Raw genomic sequence first — 23,631 nt, 5'->3', positions numbered from 1 at the left:
ATTTCGCTGAGCTCTAGAACTAGCATTAGCCATTGAAAACATACTCCCTGACATGCTTCCTGCGTTAAAGAGCCCAATACGAAGAAGTTTTTTCCCCCTTCTTCCACTTCTCCCCCCAACTCTGGTTCAAGCCGCTGTTTCTCAGCCTAGTTGTATAGGACACAGCTCCCAGGCCCATGCTGGGATTATTCGCCTTGGGTTCCCCCCAGCTGAGGCAGTCGGTCACCAGTCGTCAGTTGGCCACTCACAGCAGCTCACGGCAGCTTGGCTGCCGGCCACTCACGCTGGCCACCGGCCGCTCCTATCAACACAGGGTGGCCCATGGCAGCACAGCAGCCCCAGGCAGCTCACGATGGTTGCCGGCCACTCAGGGCAGCACACGGCAGCCCACGGGCAGCTCACATCAAACTCTGGTTGCTCACGGCAGCCCTACTCCAGGGAGAGCTGTTGTTCACAATCTTAGCTGTAGAGGGCGCAGCTCACTGGCCCATGTGGGAATCGAACTGGCGACCTCAGCATTAGGAGCATGGCGCTCCAACCACCTGAGCCACCGGACCAGCCCACCACGTTTTAAAAGTAATTTTTTCTCATTTTAAAGAAAAGCATGCCTCCTATGACCACTGAAAAACTTTCCAGGAATGACTGATTTTCAATGACATTTTAAATTTGATATGGAAGATTTTGCAGAAAATCATTTAAAGACAAATTTCAACATTTCATACCATAACCCTTTGGTCTCTTGATAGAAAAAAGAAACATGGTCAGGAAACACTAATATATACATACATAAACTTTAAAAAATGCAAGAGAACAAAACAATGACCAAACCATATCTTCAAAACAGTTGGGGATAAGACAAAGAGAACCCTTCTGAGTCTACTCCAAAGTCCTTGCTTAAGATGACTTCCCTTTGGGGAGAGATGACAGAAATGTTTTATATGTTCACTGGGGAGACTATTACACAGGTGTATACATCTGTCGACCTCACTGAATTGTACACTTAAAATGGGTGCATCTTCTTCTATGTCAATTATTTTTCAATAATGGTAAAAATTATTTTGCGACAGTTTAAAAAATGTACTGCATCCCTTTAAATATAACTGTGTAAGTGTCAAGCAATGATGTTTCTTGAATATTTAATTAAGAAAATAGCTACATGATTAACAGAGACCAAACTCTCATGAATACATAAAACAATTTCTCTGAGATGGTCAAAACAATAAATGAAGCAGTTAAAATAATATTTTAAACACCTGAAGTGGGATACTGTCTTTAAAAAAATTAATTTCTCTTTGATACTTTTGATTTCAAGCTTCCAATTTTTACTTTCTAATACCTTTTCCGATCTTTGAGTTATTTTCCACTATTTTTTCTAAATGGATTGACTCAATTACATTTCTAGTTTCAGTTTTTTTCTTTATTTTGAAACTATTTTTAAATTCTCTTATTCCTGCTCCTTCCGAGTTCACCAGCAGAGGCAGTACTGAGCTCGGCTGTGCTGTCTGTGCTGTCAGGCCACCTCGGGTTGGAATCCTGTCTCCTCTTCCATGTAATTGCTTCCTGGCTGTGAAGTGAGGGCATCAGATATGCCCACCACAGCAAAATGTTTCCTATTTTAAACTCTCCTGGTGGGTCTCTTTTCAATCCTCAAAATTATATTTCTCAAATGTAATCCCCTCCTTCAGTAGTTGACGTAGGAAGTGGCCAGGCCACTCACCCATGTTTAAAGACAAAAGGGTCCCTCTCCATTGGTGACGGCTATGCATTCCCATATCTTAGAACGAGGGCCCACGGGGGACAAGAGCTGGTCTCCTGTCCCAGTATGTGCCCGGACATACTAACTCATGAGAACAAATGCTCTGTGTGTGAAAGGAAGTGATCTCCAAGCTTTAACTGAGTGTTTCCACTAAAGGTTTGGCATAAAGTGTTAAACTGCCTTTCTTCACATTTATTTATTTTAAGCATTTAAAGGGTACACATGCAAATCGCTGTTCCATTTGTGAAAGTCCACAACTTAATGAAACAGGCCTGTTGGATTATATATTTTTTAAATAAACTGCACTTAATCTAACATTCATTTAATTTAGTGACGGCCTTTAACAAATCACAACCTGTTTCATCGTGAGTAAATATTTAAACCAGCTCATTGACTTTAAATGTCTAAAAGAGACTGAAGATAAAGACAGAGAAGTTAGATTTATAGCTGACTAGGTAATAATCAACTGCTACCGTTCTCGGAGGGCTGATCAAAGCCTCTGGTCGCCTGACTTGCAGCTCAGGATGCTTCTGCCTCCCAGGCCAATGGAACTCTCCAGAGTGTCTCCACATTCAAGGTACACAGGCAACTGACTCAGTCAGGCATTTACACTTCTTTCCTTTCCTTTTCTTCGCTTGGAAAAAAGTTAATGGCTCAAAAATATTTAGCAATTTTATACTAGGAGAAAAGAATGAATGTAGAGCCTATGAATTTAAGAAACTCTTTTAAGAATTTTTGATTTCTATAACTTTAATGAAACGAGGGCTAAGTAAAGATAAACATTTGAAATAGCCGAACAAGCATCCAAAGCACATTTTTTTCTTTAAAGAGCTCAAGACATTTAAACTGTCCAGCTTATTTTTTTCAACATCCTTAGAAAAGGAGGACCTTGCTATAAACAAATGTTCAACATATTTTCAGATAACAGTTGTTTACCCCGATAAGCAAATAAGCTTAAAAAAGGATTATGTTCAGTGGAAATCATTCTGAAATAAATCACAACAGTTTTCTGCTGTCTTAAAAAGACTACAACGAATTTGTAATCTGATCATCCCCCCTCACCCCTTTTTTTGTGTCCGGAATAATAATGAGAACTATAATTATCGTACTGAGTGGTATTAGAGAGGAAACCTCAGGGGTCAGTCATTAGGACGTATGGGTCGGGTCTGTTTGCTCAACACTAAATGGCACAAAATTACAGTGTGTTTGGAGTTCCTGTGGCTGCTTTTTGCAGTATTTCTGACCCCTCCCTGCTGGACTGCAGGCTGCCTTTTCACTTCTTACTGCATCCATCTCTGCCTCTATTAGCTTCTTCCCTCTCTTCTCAGTCCCTTCACCAGGGCTGTTTGGTTTGGCAGGGCAAGCTTTCCAATAAAAAATAAATGGATTCCACGGGAGGGCTTAAAAGGCATTCCTCTCAGTAGAGCGCTCCAGTGCCTGGATTCTGCAGGGAGACCTTTCTTTGGTTTCCACAGAAGCCACCTTTGACTACCCCTACTTTAGATTTGTTTTGCAATAACATAATGAAATCGCATAATACTCACAGAAAGAAAGGGTGATGTAAAGGACAAGCAGGGAGCTTTAGAGAGTGGAAGGAAGAGGAGAGCAACAGTGCCTTAAACCAACAAATAAATGAGGGAAAACAGAGGGAATCTCTGCTTCCAGTGTCAGCGGGAGGGCTGGCTTTCTTAGCAATCCGTCCGCCACAAGCCTTGGGCTGTTTTCTCTTTGATCTCAATGGCCCCACCCTGAAAGTTTAACAGGAAAGAGCTACATTGTTAAGACTTCTCTTTATGAAGTCCCCCATCTCTCCTGCCTTAGCCATTTGTGCAGGATGCACACTAGGAACACTCATCTTGTTCCTGAAACTGCCCCCAAAGTGAGGCTCCATTAACACAGGCCACGGCAGCAATCTCCTGGCCGGACACTTAGGAGTTTTGGCCTGGGGACCACAGACTACTTGAAAACCTCCAGTAAACGGAACCCTTAATTAGCACATACTGGCTTTGTGGACCCTTCCTGAGAGGATCCAGTAAGCCCTCAGGAAAGCTGGCCCACCAAATATTAGCAAAAGAACTCTGCTGCAGAAACAAAAAGCATACACAGATACAATCAAAATCACATAATTTCCCCAAAGCAAACGTAAAATTCTTTTGGATTCTATGTGTCTCTTCTGTGTCCCGTTAGACAGGCATTCACTGTGGCCAGATGCAGTAGGAGTTGAAATACCCAGGATGCAGAGCTCGGCTGCTGGGACACCACTAGCAACTGGTTCAACCCCAGGAGCTGAGCTGGTGAAACCGCTCAGGTGAAGCTCAAGTGACCTGGTAATTCACCTCCTCCTCCCACCCCCTCACCCCCCTACCTGCTCTTTCCTCCTGTAATGAAAACCTGAGAAGTCCTATTGGTACGGATTTCAAAACACTCCCAATTTATTTTCTTTTAAATTTGTTTTCTCTAAAAGAGGCATTTACCAGGGACCCTTACTTAAAAATAATTTAGCATTGTATGTCAAGAGACAAAAATATTAATACCTTTGGACCCATAAACACACTTGTGGGCATCAATTCATTAGTGTGTAAATACGGAAAGATGCCCACACAGAGATGTGAACAGCAGCAATCTGGGTAATGTCATAGGCAGCCTTAAACCCCACAGTCATCCAAATACCTGTATCAGGGGTGTCCAAACTGTTTTCAACGTTTTTCACCAAGGACCACATGCGGTAAAATACACAAACAGCTGGGCCACTCACTCGAGGTGAAGTACGTATTGCCTCACCTGGTTTATTTAAGTAAACTGAATATATTTTTGGAATTTGCTGCGGGCCAATTAACAATGCATTGCGGGCCACAGTTGGCCCGCGGGCCGCAGTTTGGACACCCCTGACCTATATGATACTTTACTCAATAACGTTATTAAAATAATGCTGAGAATAGTACATTAAAAAAAATTACATCTTAGGTGGAAAAAAGATACAAAATAGTATGTACAGCATAATTACATCTATGTTTAAAAAAATCAGTGGTATAGATAGAAAAAAGAAAATCATCAAAATGCTATATTTCGTTTTGTGTGCTCTGACATTGGAAATGTTTTGTTTACAGTGTTCTACCTTTTTCTACTAAACTTTAAAAATTACCTTGAATGAGCAAATATTTCTTTTAAACGCTTATTTGGAAATTACTTTGATTCCCTACTTAGAAGATATTTTAGGCTTTGTTGGGAAAACAATCACTTTTTAATAATGTGGCTTATTACTTATTGGTGCAGAGACCTGCAGTTTTAAGCCATGTAAAATTCCTAAATAATTTCAGGTCAATAGAGCTGCTTTTCTTTCTTCCCCCACACAGCTACTTATCTGATCTCTTATCTCTTTGGAATCACGTGGCTTGTTTTACAAAGCCCCCAAGAACAAAGCAAACATCTAGGTTAAACACACTGAAATAAAGCTGGACTCGGGTGAAAACCCCTTTGAATTTTTTCAAAACCATTTGTTCCAACCACAGTATTTGTTCCACATTAAGTAAACATTGCTAAAAGAAATCATACAAAATCTGCATTTCTTATCAGACCCAGGGCAGAATATAGTTCTTCTAAAATTTCTTGTGTGTTTTTCCCTATTTCTCTTGAATGCTCTAAATGGGCTCCCCTTGGTAGGAGGTAAAGCTACAAGGAGGAGCAAAGCCTGAAGCAGGGTTTTCTACTTACTTTTAGTTACCTGCAATTTACAGCGATGTCACTAATCAACCCTGGGCTCCATGCCAACCAGTTGTTCTCACAAGTCAATGCTGTTAAGTGACTGACAAAGAGGGTATGGGAGGACTAATTGATTATATTCACACATCCATTATTATTTGGGTGGGTGGGTGAGGGAGCTGAAAGTTCACAGGGTTTGGCACAGACGGGGCATTGAGGCCTTGCGCAATGGGACAGAGAGAAGAGACCGGCCTAAGGAGGGTCTCTTCAGCCTGGTAGTCCAGCCATTCGAATAACAAACACAAAAACCCACTGCAGCCTCTTGCTAGGTACCCTCCGTTGCTCGCCCACCAGTGGAGGTAAAGGACCAGTAAGACAAACATCAAAACCAGCTGCATCATGAGATCCTCCTTGTATGGGACCACTCCCAACCACCACGTCTCCATGGAGCACACCTGGCCAGGTGGGGCCAAGGGACGCAGAGCAGATGCAGCCATCATTTGGAAGAGGGCAGCCCGGCAGGCAGTCATCACGGAGCTCACTCTGTGGCAGGTATGCTTCTGCAGAGTATTTCGTTCAGCTCTCTGTAAGGCCTGCCAACGTGGGTATGACCATCCCATTTTCCAAGGAATAAATGGAGGTCCAAAGTGGTGAGATGATTTGCCCAGCGTCTCACTGTCAGCACGAGGCAGAGCCTAGATGTGAATCCGAAACTTCTAGCAACAGGTCCCACACTGTGTTCTGCTCTACTCTACTGCCTCCACTAGACGCCAACTGTGTCAATATAGAGTAAAGAGTCAGAGGGATAGAAACATCTTTCTTGGTTTTGAAATCACTTTACAAGGAATACAGGTTTACCCTACAAAGAGAGAAACTTACATTTAGACACACTGTTACAAATTTGAGCTGTAGAGAACCCGTTTTGTTACCTGATGGCTGAGGTTTCCTCCATCTCCCATTATGTCACTTCCTGTGGAGTGGGACACACACACACACACACACACACACACACACACGCAGTGCTAGCTCACTGCTGTCATTTGAACCATTGCCTCTGCTGAATCCCTGGGCAGTCACTTGGTCCTTTCTCAAGACAGCAAGTGCCCCCAAATGCCAGGAGCTAAGATTCCACATCCAAGATGCATTATATGGTAGACGGAGTGAAGGGAGCAACAGACTGGACACCTGCCCATTGGTAGACGCTGTGCCAGGAGACTTACACATATTGACTATTCAGTACTTACAACAACCTTAGCAAGTAGGTGTCACCCCATTTTACAGGGACAAAGCCTAACCCTCAGGGAGTTAGTCACGTAAGTAAGTCACTCGGCCAAAGTTACACCAGCCATGGACAGGAATGGTCTTTGGGTGGCCCTTTGGAGAGTTGACAGATACATGGGAAGTTTTCAGTCTTGTGTTTTCTGTTAAGTTGCTACTTTGGTTTGCCTCAAGTATTATAGAAATATAAGAAAATGTATTACATTCATTTAAAATTATTCTTGTGTCATTAACACAGACAGTCATCCTTTTTTAAAGACCTGTCTGTAGCTTGTTATACGCTGCACATTTAGGTACAACCAGTGTATGTCCTGGGGCCGCTTCAGAGGTGGGCTGAGTCATCCCCATGGCACAAGCCCCTCCAGATGTTACATAAGGAGCAACCGATGCTTCACTATGCCCACAGACTTCACCTTGGATGCTACTGGGAAACCCGCTATTTTCTCTAATCAGTTTGCGTCCCACTCTCTGTCATGAGAACCTCTTCCAGCCTCTGAGCTCCTCGGCTCCGGCTTCACCAGGCAGACCACGGTGCCTCCTCTGTCCTCTGTCACACACACAGAAGCCGTGTATACGAGCCCTGGCCCCAACCGCTGAACGCCTATGGGCCCCACGCCCTCCTAGCCTGGTGACCCCAGGAAGTTGCCCCTCCCTCCTCCCAGAGAAGACCAACCCGACACCTGTGCTTTGGGATCTTTCTCCTACAAACCCTCCATGTCTGGTCATTCTTTTGTTCTCTCAGATAAAAGAATCGACCTCTTTCAACTAGATCCTTCCCTTCAACCTGCAAAACATGCAGATGTGTCTCTCAACTGAAACACGAAGTAAAACAAAACCCCTCCCTTGCCTGCCCACTCCGTGTGTCACCTTCACAGACAAACATCTGCAGAGAACTGTCTATAATCGTCTCCATTCTCCCCTTACAGTAACTTCTTGTTTCAGAATAATCTGGCTTCTATTTCCGTTACTCAGTAAAATGGTTCTTGTCAATGTCACCACAGACCTCCAGGGTGAAAAGGACATTTCCAGTGTCAACTGACTCAACTTGCACAGGGCGTCCAGTGCGGCAGGATGCTACACTCTCCTGCTCTCCCCCAACTTCTCTGGCCCCTCTGTTTAGTCTCCTTTTCAGGCTCATCCTCCTCTAACTGATCCTTTAAATCCAGCTCCAAAGCCTTCCCCAAAGCTCCTACGTCATTCGTTACCCAGTATACAGCCCTAGAGCGCCATGGATCCTTCCAGATGTGGGACTGAGCAGTCACAATTCTGCCTCTGTGTGTCGCATCTGAACACTGTTGAACTTGGAGTAGTTATTTGACAACTTCCTACTACACTGTACCTTCCATGAAGAAAAGGACGGGGATCTCTCTGTCCTTCACGGTGTGTGCCTGCCACTCAAATATTTGTTTAGCAGGTGGACGGAAATGGCTCTGCCTCAAAGGACAATGGTATTTAATTATACCAATCAGTTCTCTCCTTCAGGAACGTGAAAGAGAAGTACAGACCAATGCAGTCCATTGAAAGTATGAGGGAAAAGCAGGACGCATAAAGAGAGGCCTGCAGGCTGAGCAAGTGGCTGTGTGACGCTGACGCGGGGCCCCTCCTGCTTCCGAGGGGCCATGGCCTCCAGACTCCAGGGCTGCCTGGGGTCCCCAGTAAGGGCTATCCCCGAGTTCTGGGATGTTCCAGCCTCTGTCACTAGCACCCGTATCCTTGAAACAAATGCCAGCACTTGAGGTAGTTTGAGTGGCGTCACTTTCTTCTAGCTAACTACTAAGAGTCTAAATAATACAGGAGCTCCTCATGGGAGAAAAATCACCGAAGAAGCAGTTTTTTTGTGGATAAGTTGAAAAGCCCAAAGTAGAAGAAATGAAAACATAAGGCGTCTTACATAATTTCCCCCAAAGACGTCAAGATCTCTTTTGAGGAGATTAGTTGTGTTCTGGAATTACTCCCAAGAACTGTGCCAAAGGCAGCAAATTTCCCTTCACAGAGATAAGGATTAGCGCTCACTAAAGACCACCAGACTGTTGTTTCATGATTTGAAAGGCCATTAGCTGTGCACACTGCATTTCTGACTTTTAAAAATAATTTATTTGCGTTTGCTTCCTAAAAAGTTTCACATACGGAGAAATATATCTATACATGTAAGGTAAACTAGTTAATTTTCTTTTCAAATTATATTAATAACTTAATTAGGGCTTTACAAGGCATTAAAAGTTAAATGTGAAATCTATGTTTAAAGGATAATTTATGATGTCCAAACTTCGCCAGATCCCCAAAGGCAAAAAAATTCCAATGCCTCAGACCTATGACTAGATTATATTAAATTTAAGCCCAATAAATTAAACAGGAAAGAAAAAAAACAAAAATGAGTACTTTCCAACTCTAAACCGGGCAATACCAATTACTTGACTAACTCTTTTATGGTAGGTGGGGATAAAGAGCATAATCTTTGCCTTCTGGACAAAATGATGGCTGAGCTGACCCATGGGCAAGACCAGGCTGCTGCCCCTGTTTTAACTGGAAGAAGACATGGCATTTTATGGATTGTGCAGCAGAGAGAGGCTCTTTCAGGATCTTCTCTATGTTAGATCTTTAGAGTTTTCATTAAATGATGAACATTAAAACAAACAATGTAACAAAAAGTCAACAACAAGCAGTAGATGACATCAGCCAACAGAGTACAGATTAGATAGTTTGGTTTTTCTTTGGGAGATAGTAGAGTATGGAAAGAGTACACTATTTGGAGTGAGAGAGACTTGGGTTTGAATAATGTCTGCCAATTACCAGCCATCAATGGAAAGCGATTAACCTCTCTGGACCTGGTGTCCTCAACGACAAATGTGGGCTGATGATGGGATACTGAGAAAATCAAGTAAAACATATCATTTCTCTATGGTGACTAACACTTAACAGGCATTCAATATTGCATTTGTTAACTGCAATGAATTATTTGGTGAATGTTTGCATAGTATAAAAATGAGGGTCAAAATACATTTCTATAAAAGAGTGCAATTTTTTTTTTTTTTTTGCTTTTGATTTTCTGTTACTTCAAGTAAAGAATAGAAAGTAATGCATTTTGGTAATGGACATGATAACATGAACCACAAAATTCCATGATGTTCTTGGAGACAGAAAGACTGTGTGACGTTATCAAATAATGCAATAACTTTCAATTAGCTCAGAGGGAGCTTTTGTCACAGAAAGGAGCAATAGGACCGATCCCATGCATTGAAAATTACATCAAAACAACCCCAAAATTTAAACATCGATAAACAAAGTCCCCCCAGGAAGGCATGAGCTACCTATGCATGGACAGGCCCCTCCTCCTCCTCCACCCGGACCGCCTGTGTCTTGTGTACAGTGAAGCACAGCTCACTAAAGCCCTCTCAGTAAACGCCTGGCATGCCCTGAGCATACCAGGGGGGCCACCTGCAAGATGGCTTTCCTGGCCCAACACCCATGGGCTTTCATTGGCCAGATTTATACGTAGGATTAAAAAGAGTGATGAACTGCTCTTCTTCCCATTCAAGATCAATGCAGGTTTGTAAAACTTGTAACAAATACCTTTTATGTCTGAGGGAAAAAGTATTGTCGAAACGATTAACGAATATTAATACAAAGAGGAAAGGCACAATTTTCTCATTTACAGTTGTAGTCCCAGACCATAATGGGTTTTCTCTTGTTTATGTGTTAAATGAGAAAAATAGAGGAGTGAACAAAATGAACTAAGATTCCATTTAACAATTTGTTGATTAGGACAGGTGATTCACGGAGCGGCAGGTCTCTGGAGTGGCAGAGAAGACACTGCATGACAGTGTCTGGGGACTAAGACAGGAAAACACGGGAATTCGTGGGGCCGTGGTGCAGAGACATTATGCATTAGGATTTGGACCACCTAGTTAATTGGAGTTGCCTGAATTACATATCTAGAATGAAAGATAAGAGTTTGAATGGAGCACAGCAGCAGCAAAATGTATTTCACTTAGAGATTCAAATCAATGGACACAGTTTGCTGACTGAGGCATATAACAAAAGAGCTTTCTGTCCTGCTGGAAGCTTGATAAAAGAGTGCACACTGTAAGCCCCACAGCAGAGAAAGATTTTGCTCCATTTCCCAACTGAACAAAGATTTTTGTTTTTTTTTTTAAAAAAGGCCAAGAGCCCTTCTGATGTGTTTGTATGGAATTCACTCACAGTGTGGTTCGTAAGGGGGAGGCGGGTCTCCACAAGGTACACACTCCATGTCTTGAAAACCAACAAGTTTTGTCTTCCTATAAAATCTACAAGAGAAAAGAAAATAATCCTCGTTAGCTCTTTCATCTAAGCTCACAGTTGCAATGAACAGATTTATGTCATAAAGTACTGGCAGTCTCCATTACCAGTTCTATTGTTTAAAAAAAAAAAAGGTTCTCAAAGGCTTAAATAGCATGTTAGACAGACATGCTTAGAAAGCCTCCTGAGCGTGTAGTGAACACATAAGAAATACCAATTCCACGAAACATAACTTTGTAGATTCTACTCGGCCTCACTTTTTCTACGTTGAGGTGGGGGTGCTGGTGAGATAATAGGAAATCAATTTAAATGACGCCTTATAAATAAAGCGCTAGTTTTTCACATTTGAAATTCAGAGACCGAAAAAGTCAAGCAAACCATAAAAGCAATGGAAAAATGTAGCAAGACACTTATACAATCTTGATAAGGGGACATATTTCTAGGCACGACAAGAGACCCAGGGGCTAGAATGGAAGAGATGAACAGTTTTGAAAACACACACACACACACACACACACACACACACACACACACAATTAAAGACACATGAAGAGCAAAACCAAAGCATCATCAACATAGTTAGTGGGCAAAAGAAAATTGAGAAATAGTCGTAATCATAGTATTGTCTATAACTTAAGTCTATAACATTAAACTTAAAAATCGTTGTGGTGAAAGCGGAAAAACAGACAAGGAACTTTAATTTCCAAAAGAATAAAATTTCATAATTTTTAATTTTCATAATTAAAACGAAAAAGAATGATACAATTTTTAATTTAACATTAAAATGTTTGACCTCATTTCTAATCAAGTCAATATAAATTGAAATGACAATACACCATTTTTACTTAAAAAATTGAGAAAGTGTTGGTGTGAGCATAGGCAAATAGGTAGGTGTCTATATTACCAGTGGGAATATAAATTGCTACTTGTAGGAGAGCAATTTAGCAATATGTCATCAGAGCTCAACAAAATAGTTTACATCCTTCACCCAATAATTTCATTTTTTGAAATGTATCCTAAAGCAATAATCAGGTGGGTGAAGTTGTAGGTATAAGGATGCAATCACAGTATTGCTTATAAGAGAAACAAAAGCCAACGAGGCATAATCCCAATATCCTGCAGTGAATATGACTAACTATGGTAGACCCAAGGCAAAGGAATCCAAGGTAACCTTTAGAAACAATGATGCAGATCGATCGCACATCATTTTTACTCATGAAATATCATTAAGTGAAAAATAAGAAGTGTGAATAACATAATTAAATTTTGTACAAACATGTTTGGTATAGATTCTTTCAGATCATTTGCCAATGCAGCTAAAAAATATTTATGTGTATATATTTGCATTGAAAAAATGGTAAGGATATTATATACCAAATATTAACAGTGATTATTTCTACATGGTGAGAATTCAAGCAATTTTCTTTTATATAGAAAACTTCAAACTTTCCTATGACAAAAATAGTGATAATGGAGAATAAATTTACAGACCAAATCTACGGAGGACAGGTAGAAGCAGTTATTCTGTGAAATTGGACAATGTAGTAACAAATCTGTATAAGTTATGATTGAAGGAAAATTTGCATTTGAAACCAGGTAAGTTATCTCAAATGGCCAATACCTTCCATATTTGCTCAATAGTCCATTTTCATTTGACTATGAAAATCTGTCCAAACGATTGTAATACGATGATTTTCCACCAAATGTTAATTAAAGATATTTATTTTGGAATTTATAAAATCAGAATAAAAGAACAAAATTGGAGGATTCACACTTCTTGATATCAAAACATATTACAAAGCTATAGTAATGAATGCAGTGTGGTACTGGCATAAAGAGAGATTTGTAGACCAATGGGACAGAAGAGAGCCTAGAAGTAAACGCTCATGCATATGGGCAAATGATCTTTGACAAGGGAACAGAGACATTTAATGGGGAACGGGGCAGTCTCTTCAACAAATAGTGCTAGTGAAACTGGATATCCACACGCAAAAGAATGAAGTGCAACCCTTGTCTTACACCATATAAAAAATTAATTCAAAACAAATTGAAGACCTAAATGAAAGACCCAAAACTATAACATTCCTGGAAGAAAACATAGGAGAAAAGCCTCACGACATTAAATTTGGCAATAATTCTTTGGATATGACACCAAAAGTCAATCAAAATGCATATATGAAACAGGCAACAAAAGAAAAAGTAGTAAATTAGACTACATTGAACTTAAAACTTGTGCATCAAAGGATACAATCAATGTCTGCTTACACCCAAACTCACTGGCGGTGTATACATTAAATATGTACAGCCTTTCACAAGTCAGTCACACCTCAATGAAGTGGTTAAAAAAAAGTAAGTCACACTAAAAAAAGTTTTAAATTATAATAAAATAATAATTCCTTCTAGGACTAAAACTCAAAGATACAATCGACAGTGAAGGGCAACCTGCAATATGGGAGAAGATATTTGCAAATCATATTCTAAGCTGGATGAGCAGTTTTAAAACACTTTGGAAGACCTGGGTAAAATTCACTATATAATTATTGCCTGCCTCATACATTCACGCTGGCTTAGAAAGGATGTAATTTTAAACTAATCATATAAATAAACTATGAAACATCATTCAAATGTCTACTCATTTCTAACTTTCCCACATCTAAGCATTTATTTAAAGAATGAGCAAACATTGTAGAAACGAAAGCAGTCGGCTCAGATGACAACAAGGGAGGTTAAGCGGGGAAGCACATTTGGTGGGAGCTCCCGGGAGACGTACCCTCTCTCACACTCCAGCAGCACACCTCCTGGGTTCCCTCTTTGTAAAACTAGGGCTCCGTGTCCTGCGCTTTTCCCCAGGCCCTCTGGGCACTGCCAACCTCAGCCATGTCCCTCAAGACAGGCATGAGTTGGGCATTACCTCCCGTGGACCTCCCCTTCTCCCTGCCCCCAGATGAAGAGAGCAGACGGGCACAGACACGCTTTCAGCAAAACTGTAGAACAGGAACAATAAAGATGTGTCAGATGTTCAGTGTGTGTTCTCGAATAGATTTGTACAAGGTCAAAACTCTGGGTGATGTTATTCGTAGGTATCAGTGTCTTCTGAGATTATAGACCATTACTTTTTTATGAAACAGATTTATTGACATATAATTCGCAAACCATAGAATCCATCCATTTAAAATATATAATTAAGTGGTCTTCAGTATATTCACAGAGTTGTGTAACCATCAGCACAATCAATTTTAGAACATTTTCATCATGCCAAAAAAGAAACTCCGTACCCTTTGGCAGTCACGCTGCCCCCCACCCCATTCTCCCCAACCCTCCCAACCGCCAGCCCTAGACAACCACTGTATTTACTTTCTGTCTCTATAAATTTGCCTATTCCAGACATTTCATACAATGGGATCATGCAATAGGTGGTGGTCTTTTGTCACTGGCTTCTTTCACTTAGCACAATCTCTTCTAGCTTCATCCATTTTGTAGCACACATCAGTCATTCATTCCTTTTTAATGCTGAATAAAATTCCAATGTTTAAATACACTCCATTTTGTTTGTCCATTCATCAGCTGATGAACATTTGGGTTGTTTCCACTTTTGACTACTATGAATAATGCTGCTATGAACATTTGTGTACAAGTTTTTGTATGGATATGTTTTCAGTTCTCTTGGTTACATACCTAAGAGCAGAATTGCCAGCTCACATGGTAACTAACTCTATGTTTATCTGTTGAGGAACTGCCAGACTGTTTTCCAAAGTGGCTGCACCATTCTACATTCCCTCCAACAGTGTATACGGGTCCCAATTTCTCCACATCCTCCCCACCACTTGTTGTTGTCTGTCATTTTGGTTATAGCCATCCCAGTGGATGGGAAGTACCCGTATGTAGTTTTAATTGGCCTTTCCCTGATGGCTAATGACATTGAGCATTTTTTCACGTGCTTATTGACCATTTGTATATCTTCTTTGGAGAAATGTCTACTCAAATCCTTTGCCCATATTTTAATTGGGCTATTTGCCTTTTTATTATTGAGTTGTAGGAGTTCTTTATATATTCTAGGTAAGATAGTCCCTTATCCCATATATGATTTACAAATAGTTCCTCTAATTCCGTGGGTTGCCTTTTCATTTCCTGGAGGGTAGCCTTTGAAGCACAAAAGACTTGAATTTCCATGACGTCCACTCCAGCTCTTTTTTCTTTGGGTGCTTGTGCTTTTGCTGTTAGACCACTGCTTCTTGCACCTATTTCAGTGTTGAGTCATTGCACAGGCCATGAATGACCCACAGGCTATGTCCTACCCTGCTTCTGCCCTTCAGGCCCAGAGCTTTCTCTCCCCTTCTCGCCTCAACCAGAGCCCCAGAATTAGCACTGTGCCATTTGGTCAAAAGCACTCTGGTCCTGTGGTCATATCCTGGTTGAGTCCAGTCACTGTCCTTACAGATTCTGCAGTGACTTAGACTCCTGGATGTGGCCCCAGGCAAGTCCCACCGCAAACTGGCTCAAATATTCTTGCCTGAATAACCTGCAACCTGGATAAGGCTCATCTTCATTTTTAAAACACTGTGAACAGTACAGAACGTAACTCATGTAAAGGGCTTAGCCAAGTGCCTGGTGCGTTCTAAATAATAAACGTTTGCTGCTCCTGTAGTGCTGTTATTTCTGGTTGTTTTATGTCGGCAATAAGGATAGCCTGCTTTCCACAGCTCCAGGAATTCTGGCTCCTCTCTCTTCTGTCTTTGGTTGGTAACACAGGCTGCACTCTACACCCACGAAAGTATCCTGATATTCTGCCTGGTCGCCCTCCCTTCTTATCTCGCGCAGTAATGCCTCTCACTCCCATGCCACCAGATAAGCCAAGCAGGTGTATGTGGCATATCTGTCCATGGTTACCTAGGAGGACTAAAAATTTTAAAATTCCTCCTCTCCACCTGGCACAGATGGAGTCTCCTTTCTTTCCATGGTCTGGGTTCATTTTCAATGTGCACATTTAAGGTGTTCACCCTTCACACATGTGCACTCCCTCCCACCCTCTCTTCTTCTGCTTTACTCTTCCCTTTTCCTGAAGATAACCCTAGCAGTTTCTTAAAAACACCAGGTTCATGTCCACCTTAGGGCCTGTCTCTAACGGTTCCTCGTGTCCCAGGGCTCTTCCTCCACACATCTGCTCGGCTACCTGCCTTATCTCCTTCAAGTCTCTGCTCTGACCTTCCGTTTCCTACACTCTAGAGTGTAGTAACGCCTACACTCTACTTCTGCAACCTGCCTATGCCCCTTAGCTGCTCCAGGTTTTCTTTTATCCAAGAAATCACCACCTCCTGCCTTTCTGAGTAATTCACTTCTCTAAGATTTACTGTTTAGATATTTTTAAAAAACTTATTAGAGTATAACCTCCACCTGGGTAGGGATCTTTGCCTCCTGACCTAAGCAATGCCTAGCTTTACGTACAGCAATGCCTTGTGGCTGCTGGACAAATATCTGTTGAAAGGACTGAATGGTTGTGATTTGCATGTTCCTGATCCCCAGTGAGAATGAATATCTTCCTATGATCACGCGGCCATACGTGTTTCCTCTTCTGTGAATTGCCTGTTCATTCTTTTGTCCATTTATCCATGATTTCTTTTTTACTGATTTGTAGAAACTCTTTAGATTTTCGCAACACCGATCCTTTGTTAGTACGCTTACTCTTTTTATTTATAACCAGCGACTGTCACCGTGCATGGCACAGGCACGGAGAATCTAGTGGTGACTGTTGAGATGCAAAGTCATAAACACTCAATAAATGTGTTCGGGTTAATATCAGTGTGCATTCACGTTCGGAAGGGAAGAAGAGAAAGGCCTGCGTAAACATAATTGAATAATTACGAGGGAGAGAAATCGTCCAACGTACCCTGGCAGGCAGTCCCCGCAGACGGCATCACTGGTGACAGAGCAGTTTGCCTTCTGGAAGCGGTTCACCACCCCACAGGCCAGGCATGGCTTGCATTTCTGAAAGCCCCAGTCCTCCTTGAACCTGTGCGGCCGGCATGTCACACACTGGGCATCCTCCCCGTAGCCAAAGCCACATTCCTGCGGGGATTAACAGGCAATAGAAAGCTATTCAGACTTTGCAAGCGTGAAAAAGGAAAGACGCCGGGATAAAACGAAGACCTGGTCTAATAATTAAGAAGTGCCGGCCTTCCTAGAGACAAAAGCAGCTCTCTCAGCAAGTTCAAATGTGCCTCCCACTGCTAATAATCTCTCTTACGATATACTTAGTCATCCACTTTATTCAAGAAGCCACGAGCATTTGAATAAGAAAGATTCTCCAGGACCCCCACTGCTGCATTATTGCAGCTTAGGGCAGAATTATGGCAATTTCTTCTTTTCTAATTAAGCCAGTCTTGTGAAGGTTCCGTAACTAAAGTCAGGGAAACAGTCAGACATGTATTCACTTATTGAGGCAGAAAATAAGTACTTCGCTATCAACGATGGTATTTTAGAAAAAGAGGATACCTAATAAAAAATTTCATAAGCATACAAGCCCAGAAGTCTCTCCAGTTAGAGAGCCCCTGAAACGGTAGCAGTTTGATGTTGTCCGATAGTAGGAAGATTCTTACATAGTTGTTATTAATAAAGGAACACTAGAGTCTTGTTCGGATAAAACTGTGTGGTACTACAGGTGTTCAGCTTCTCTGGATTTGGATGTCAGGATACAGGATTGTTTTCCAAGGATGGGTGGGGAAGACTGACGGCTCTTTGACCCACATTATGATCCTTTCCATAAGTTTAGGAACTAAACAAATGATAGCAGATCACATAATGTAATGATAACGCAACCACGAAAAGAATGACGCAGATTGTGTGTTCATGATAGTTTAAAAAATAAGTTCTCATATAGAATTAGAAGTATGATCCCAATTTTCACGAAACATTAATAATGAGTACTAACATTTACTGGGTGCTTACTCTATGCCAGGAACTTTTGACACATTATCTCATTAATTCATACTCACTATCATTATTCCCATTTCATGGATGGAAGTATGGAACTCCCCAAACAGTACTGTGTTTCCCCCAAAATAAGACCTAGCCAGACAATCAGCTCTAATGCGTCTCTTGGAGCAAAAACTTAATATAAGACCTGGTATTATATTAATTATATTATATTATATTATATTACATCACATAAGATCAGGTCTTATAGTAAAATAAGACCGGTCTTATATTAATTTTCTCCAAAAGATGCATTAGAGCTGCTTGTCCGTCCGACTAGGTCTTATTTTTGGGGAAACACGGTATGTACCTCAACCAAGGTGACAAAGCTAATGTTGGGATCAGGACTCGAACCTACACAGTTTAATTCCAGACTCAGACTTCACACCACTACACTGTACGGTCTGCCAGGTATCGGATATGTACATAGGGAAATGTCTCAAAGATCACATATCAAATATTAACACTGGTTATCCATACTTTGTGATGATTTCTATAGAACACTGGTCTTTAAAAAAAAAAAAAAAGCAGACTGCAGCTTAAGAACTGCAAGAAGAGCATGTATGCCGAGAGCATGAGGAGTAAACCCACAAACAAGGCTGGATGCACAGAGGGAGGAAGGCTCAGACCAACCTCCCCCACCCCGCCTGGCCTCAGCCTCTCATCTGTAAACTACAGAGGCCAGAATGCAAATCCCAGGTAGTTCAAAATTCCCATTTTCCTACACATTTTTTGTATTTTAATTTCTTCATCCATATTTATATTCACAGTCAACTGAACAATACTTATTGGCCCAAAATTAAATGAAAACAAAAAGGATAGTATTCCCTGTACTTAATAAACTACTCGATAAAGAATATTAGCGAGAATACTTCAATCTGGATTTTTTTTTTTTTTTTTTTTTACTAATGAACTCAACCACACTTTGGAGGAGTGATACCTTCCTTCCTCTCAGTTACTCTGCCTGCCTTTCACCTTGAACACGCACAATCAAGTGTAGGGGAGAGAAGAAAGCAGAAGGCCAACCAACCATCTTCTTAATCCTGAGTGCTCCAGCTAGACCTGTGCTCCAAACCAAAGGAGGAAGAAAAAAAGAAAACAACCCAACCATGTGATCTGGAGAACTAATTCACAAGTTATAATTTCTTTAAAATTGTTAACAGGCATGATTGATGGAGAGGGGAATTAGTGGAACGATGAGGTAGTCGCAATTTTTATAATTCTGGAATTATTTATTTATTTTTGCAAAAAGCATCTATTACTCCAGTAGTCAGCGGGGGAAAAAATGAAGATACAGATTCACAGAGAATTTCTTGGGACGTGTACTAGGTGTTTGAGAGGAGGCCATCGCTGTTTTTTTTTGTGGGCTCTGTCCATAGGCCACGGGGTTCTGCCTGGGGACAGAAGTGTGTGCTCAGCACTTTGGTTGCTGAGAGAGCTGAGCGCAAGCAACTGAAGGATTTAAGCGTAGAAAGGGGCCTCCCACGATCACAGCAGGCACGTGACCCTTGGGGGGTGGGGACCTCGCCATTCACAGATTCAGCCTCTCCATCTCAGGCTCAGGCAAGGGCAATGTCTCAGAATCACGCTTTGATCTCGGCAGGTTGGGCTGGAAGGGTCTCACATACAAGTTAAAACACAAGGAAGAAGGGGAAAAGGAAGAGAGCAGAAGAAGGGAAAACAAAGGGAAAGAGAGAAGAGAATGAGATAGAAGAGGTGTATTCACTGGGAGTAAATGTCTGCAATTTTGTTTTTCAAGCCATGTTGATAGAGGAGAGAAAGTGTGTATTTTCACACATTGGAGCCAAAGATACGCAAGTTTGAACACCGATTCTGCCACCTGTCAGCTAAGTCATTTTGGGAACTCTCAGATCCCCAGTCTCTTCATCTGTGAGATGGTTTTAATAACGCCTGCCCTACAGGGTTGGAAAACATCAAGTCTCTACACTGTAAATCAAGCACAGAGTGGGCATTCGTCAAATAAATGATACTTAGATTATTATTATTTTGGGTTTTTACAACCCAATACACCAACTTTCCTGATTCAAATATAATCACAGGGGAACAGGGACTCTTCAGACCCCAGTTTTTTTTCTACGTTACTTGAAACATCATGTTCCATCTAAAACATTTTTACTGAACAAAAGTTTTTCCAAAATGAGTTGCAATTACCTGCACTCTAAAGACAGGTACATAAAATGTAAGTGAGCCTTCCCTGGTTGGACCAACTGCTGCATTGTGCTGTAATATAAAATCTAGGGACGCCTGTCCCTAGAACTGTCCCTGTGGGCAGCTCTACTATTTTACCACCCCCGCCAAGCAGTCAACTGTCATTCTTTGCTGCTGAATTATCTGTCTCCGACATTCATCTCCTCTCTCCATTCCTGAGAAACTAGATTAAATGATCCAAAAAGAAATGAACTTGAAAGAAATATAAATGGGTGTTTGGATGGTCTCATCTCTTTTGAAAAATTCATCGACTTTACTGCGGGGAGACCTTTGTGCTTATTTATTGATTCCTAACTGGATTGTAGAGTCTACATTGTACACAAAGACCCTTTTGACCAATGAGTTTTGCACAGATCATTTTGTGTCATTTATATGGCATCATATTTCGTAGAATGAGGATTTCATGAAAAAAATATTTTTTGCTCCATTCTACACTGGCTCAAATCATATACAGAAGGATCCAAATGCATTATCTGGATATTAACTTACTATTTCTGCTTAGAATTTATGTTTTGGTGACAATAGTAATCTGTGTGGTAGATTTAGGTGAGGGGTTGAACAAGGCTTTGTATCCATCACTACCACAAAAGAATGCCCAACTGTATTGAGCATATGTACTATGAACCATACCATCTCCTGCATTCACAACAGAAATTTATGAAATGACCATTCCACCTGTTAAATTAACTAGAAACCTTAAATTAATTAGAAATTCAGACATTATTTTCAAGAAATTAAATTACAGTAGAGCGTCCACGGCAGCCATTACTTTTAGAACTGACTGTCCTATTTTTAGCACTAGAAACACAGAGACGCTGTGATTATTTGAAATCCAGACTGTAAACCAAACAGCATATATGTGTTTTCAATCCAGGGTTAAGAATCCGTGGATTCAGAGGGCCAGCTAGTTCTACATGGATTTTTGACTGCACGGGGTCGGCACCCTTAATCCCTACAATGTTCCAGGATCAACTGTAAATATTAAATTACCCCCAATATAAATGTCTACTTTGATGTTTTTATTTCATTCAGTAAAAGTAGGTGGTTAAAATGCCTTGAAATCTTCCCCATTAAGCTCAATAAATAACTACAAAGAGAAAAAAAAAGGACGCTAGAGACCATTTTGCTTCCCTTTTCTCTTTATCACCTTTTATATTGAAAAACGACTACAACACACAACATTTTCTTAGAAATCAAAAAATACACCTTCCTTCCCATCTCTAGTCTCTGACTTTCTACTCCCTGCACACAGGCAAGCACTATTGTCAGGTTTTGGGGTACCCTGTCAGAAATATCTTCTGTGTGTGTTTGTGTGTGTGTGTGTGTGTGTGTGTGTGTGTAACTGTTCTGCAACGAGTTTTTTGTCATCCCCACTCAACTCGTCATGGAGAGTCTCATCAGCATGTGGAGACAGTTTCCACCATATGGCTGTAGCATCATTGACAGCAGGAGCTTTCCTTACTCATCACTGAGTCCCACGGGTTGGGACGGAGAGGGCAATATGTCTGGTGAATTGCACCGGCACGGACCACAGATCTAATTGTGCATCTGATAAAAACAGTATCAAATCTTCCAGGTTTTTTCTCCCATTACTTTTGCATAGAAAGGGGGCAATTTCCTTAGGCGTGTTATTTTCCATGGCCGACTAGTATACTACACTTGGGAATAGAAGAAAAGGTAGGAATGGGTTTTTGGTGAAATAAGGCAGATTAGTGAGAGGGGAGAGTAGGCTGGTCATGCTGGGTTCAGGCTGAGCCTTCAGACTGACTCTCTTCTTGACAGAACTCTATAGGCTCCTCTGAGCCATTTCCAACTAGGCCCTGTTCTTAGGCCTTCTCCTCAAGAGCCCCGTTGTCCAAACATCCTGTCAAGTCTGTTTAGCCAGAATCCATCCCCCCACCAATACTGCTTACCCTCAATGTCTGATCAGATTTCCTCATCGCTGTCCACGCCCCAGGTGATGTCTGATAACCCTAGCCTGCCTTCTGCAAGAGTCTTGTTGGGTCTGTGTAGCAGAATACCCAGTACTCTGAAGCTTCCTCCGAGTAATGCTCCATCCCCTGACCTTGACCCTGACCCTGGGTTATAACCCGCCCCTTTGTTGTCTTTGTTGTATTTGGAAATGAGCCCGATTCTATATGAGGTCCCGTTTCCTCTATGGCAATAGTTCCTGAATAACATTTGCTTTGAGTGCTTTAACCTCTGTCCTGCTCTTTGACACTCTCCTCTCGTTTCATTAGAGAGGACTGTGTGTGTGCGTGTGCGCGTGCGCGCGTTTGGTGAAGGAGGATAAGTGGGGGTAGGGAAGAGCAAGTCAGTCACTGGCCTGGACTTCAGAATATGATTTGTGGGTTATACTCTTTTGGACCATGGCCTGGCATTAATATTAATGGTAGGAATGCACTTAGGCTTTAAAATAAATCCCATAGTCTTTATTTTTGAAATTATAACATGGTACCTTAAAAGCTTGAAGGAAATACCATCCTTGAATCCCTGAGAAGACCTTTTTAGTAATAAACTTTGAGGTGAGGAAATACACATATATTTCTAAAATGCAATTTAAAAAAAGCATTGTTGAGGGGTTCCTACTGACTATATTTCCGAAAATGATACAATCCATGTGAGTGAACAATCCTTGGTATTTGACGTCTGCCTCCCCCACTTTCCCAAAAGCCTATCACAGCACCCGGTACTGACAAGCATTCTTAGTCAGGCTCCTGAACTTCTCCTAGGCCCATCTTTGCACTCCCTTCAAAATCCAGTCTTAGTCAGTGCCCCGCTCAGCCAGGTTAGCCAGAACCCCCCACCCCCATATACTCGTATGATGGGTGGGGTTCCTCACCCTCCGCTATCCCCCAGCGGGTGTTGGGCCATCCTGGCCTGAATGCTGCAGAATCCTGTTAGGTCAGCTTTAGCCAGAACCTGCCTTCCTCCTGATATTTCTCCTCGGTGATTTCCTACCCACCCTGTTCCTTGGCTCTACATCCCCCCTCGCCCATGCTGTATTTGGAGTGGAGCCCAAGCTCTCTCCCCACTGTAAAACCCCATTGCAGTGGTCCCTATACCTACTGCGAAGGTCCTGAATAAAGTCTGCTTGACAGTCTTCATCTTTTCTTTAATCGTGCAAACAGGCCGGTGAGTAATAAGTACTTGCCGAATAAACAAATGGAGAATAAATATTACTTAAGGCACTATTTCCTAAAGTTGTTGTTGTTAGTATTATTATTATTTTATTCCAGAGTATTGTTATTATTTTATTCCAGGAAGCAAAACCCTGTAAAAGCCACAGCAATGTCTCCCACATGGTAAGGCCCAATAGTCTCTTGGGCTGGTGGGGTGGAGTGGGGGGGGGGCAAATGAGAGTGGGGGGCCGGTGGGGGTAGGGGTGCGGGCGTGAGGAGCTTTCTGTACTGTGGTTCCAA

At 41.6% G+C, this 23,631-nt stretch overlaps 1 protein-coding gene across 3 annotated transcripts in view; it reads right to left on the bottom strand.

Annotated features, from left to right (window-relative positions):
* Nucleotides 1-23,631, bottom strand: part of TNFRSF19 (TNF receptor superfamily member 19) — an 88,348-nt gene that overhangs the window by 39,681 nt on the left and 25,036 nt on the right. For all 3 annotated transcript variants that reach the window (XM_033104976.1, XM_033104975.1, XM_033104977.1), the window contains exons 4-5: nt 16,896-17,074; nt 10,934-11,019 (exon numbers count right to left, since the gene is read on the bottom strand). In XM_033104976.1, the coding sequence (XP_032960867.1) occupies nt 10,934-11,019; nt 16,896-17,074 (265 nt within the window). The remainder of the gene's footprint in view (nt 1-10,933; nt 11,020-16,895; nt 17,075-23,631) is intronic.

Source organism: Rhinolophus ferrumequinum, chromosome 4 (genome assembly GCF_004115265.2).
Source record: "Rhinolophus ferrumequinum isolate MPI-CBG mRhiFer1 chromosome 4, mRhiFer1_v1.p, whole genome shotgun sequence".
In the NCBI taxonomy this organism is placed as follows: domain Eukaryota; kingdom Metazoa; phylum Chordata; class Mammalia; order Chiroptera; family Rhinolophidae; genus Rhinolophus; species Rhinolophus ferrumequinum.
The sequence above is the reverse complement of the archived record's forward strand: the minus strand, read 5'-3'. Positions and strand labels throughout refer to the sequence as shown.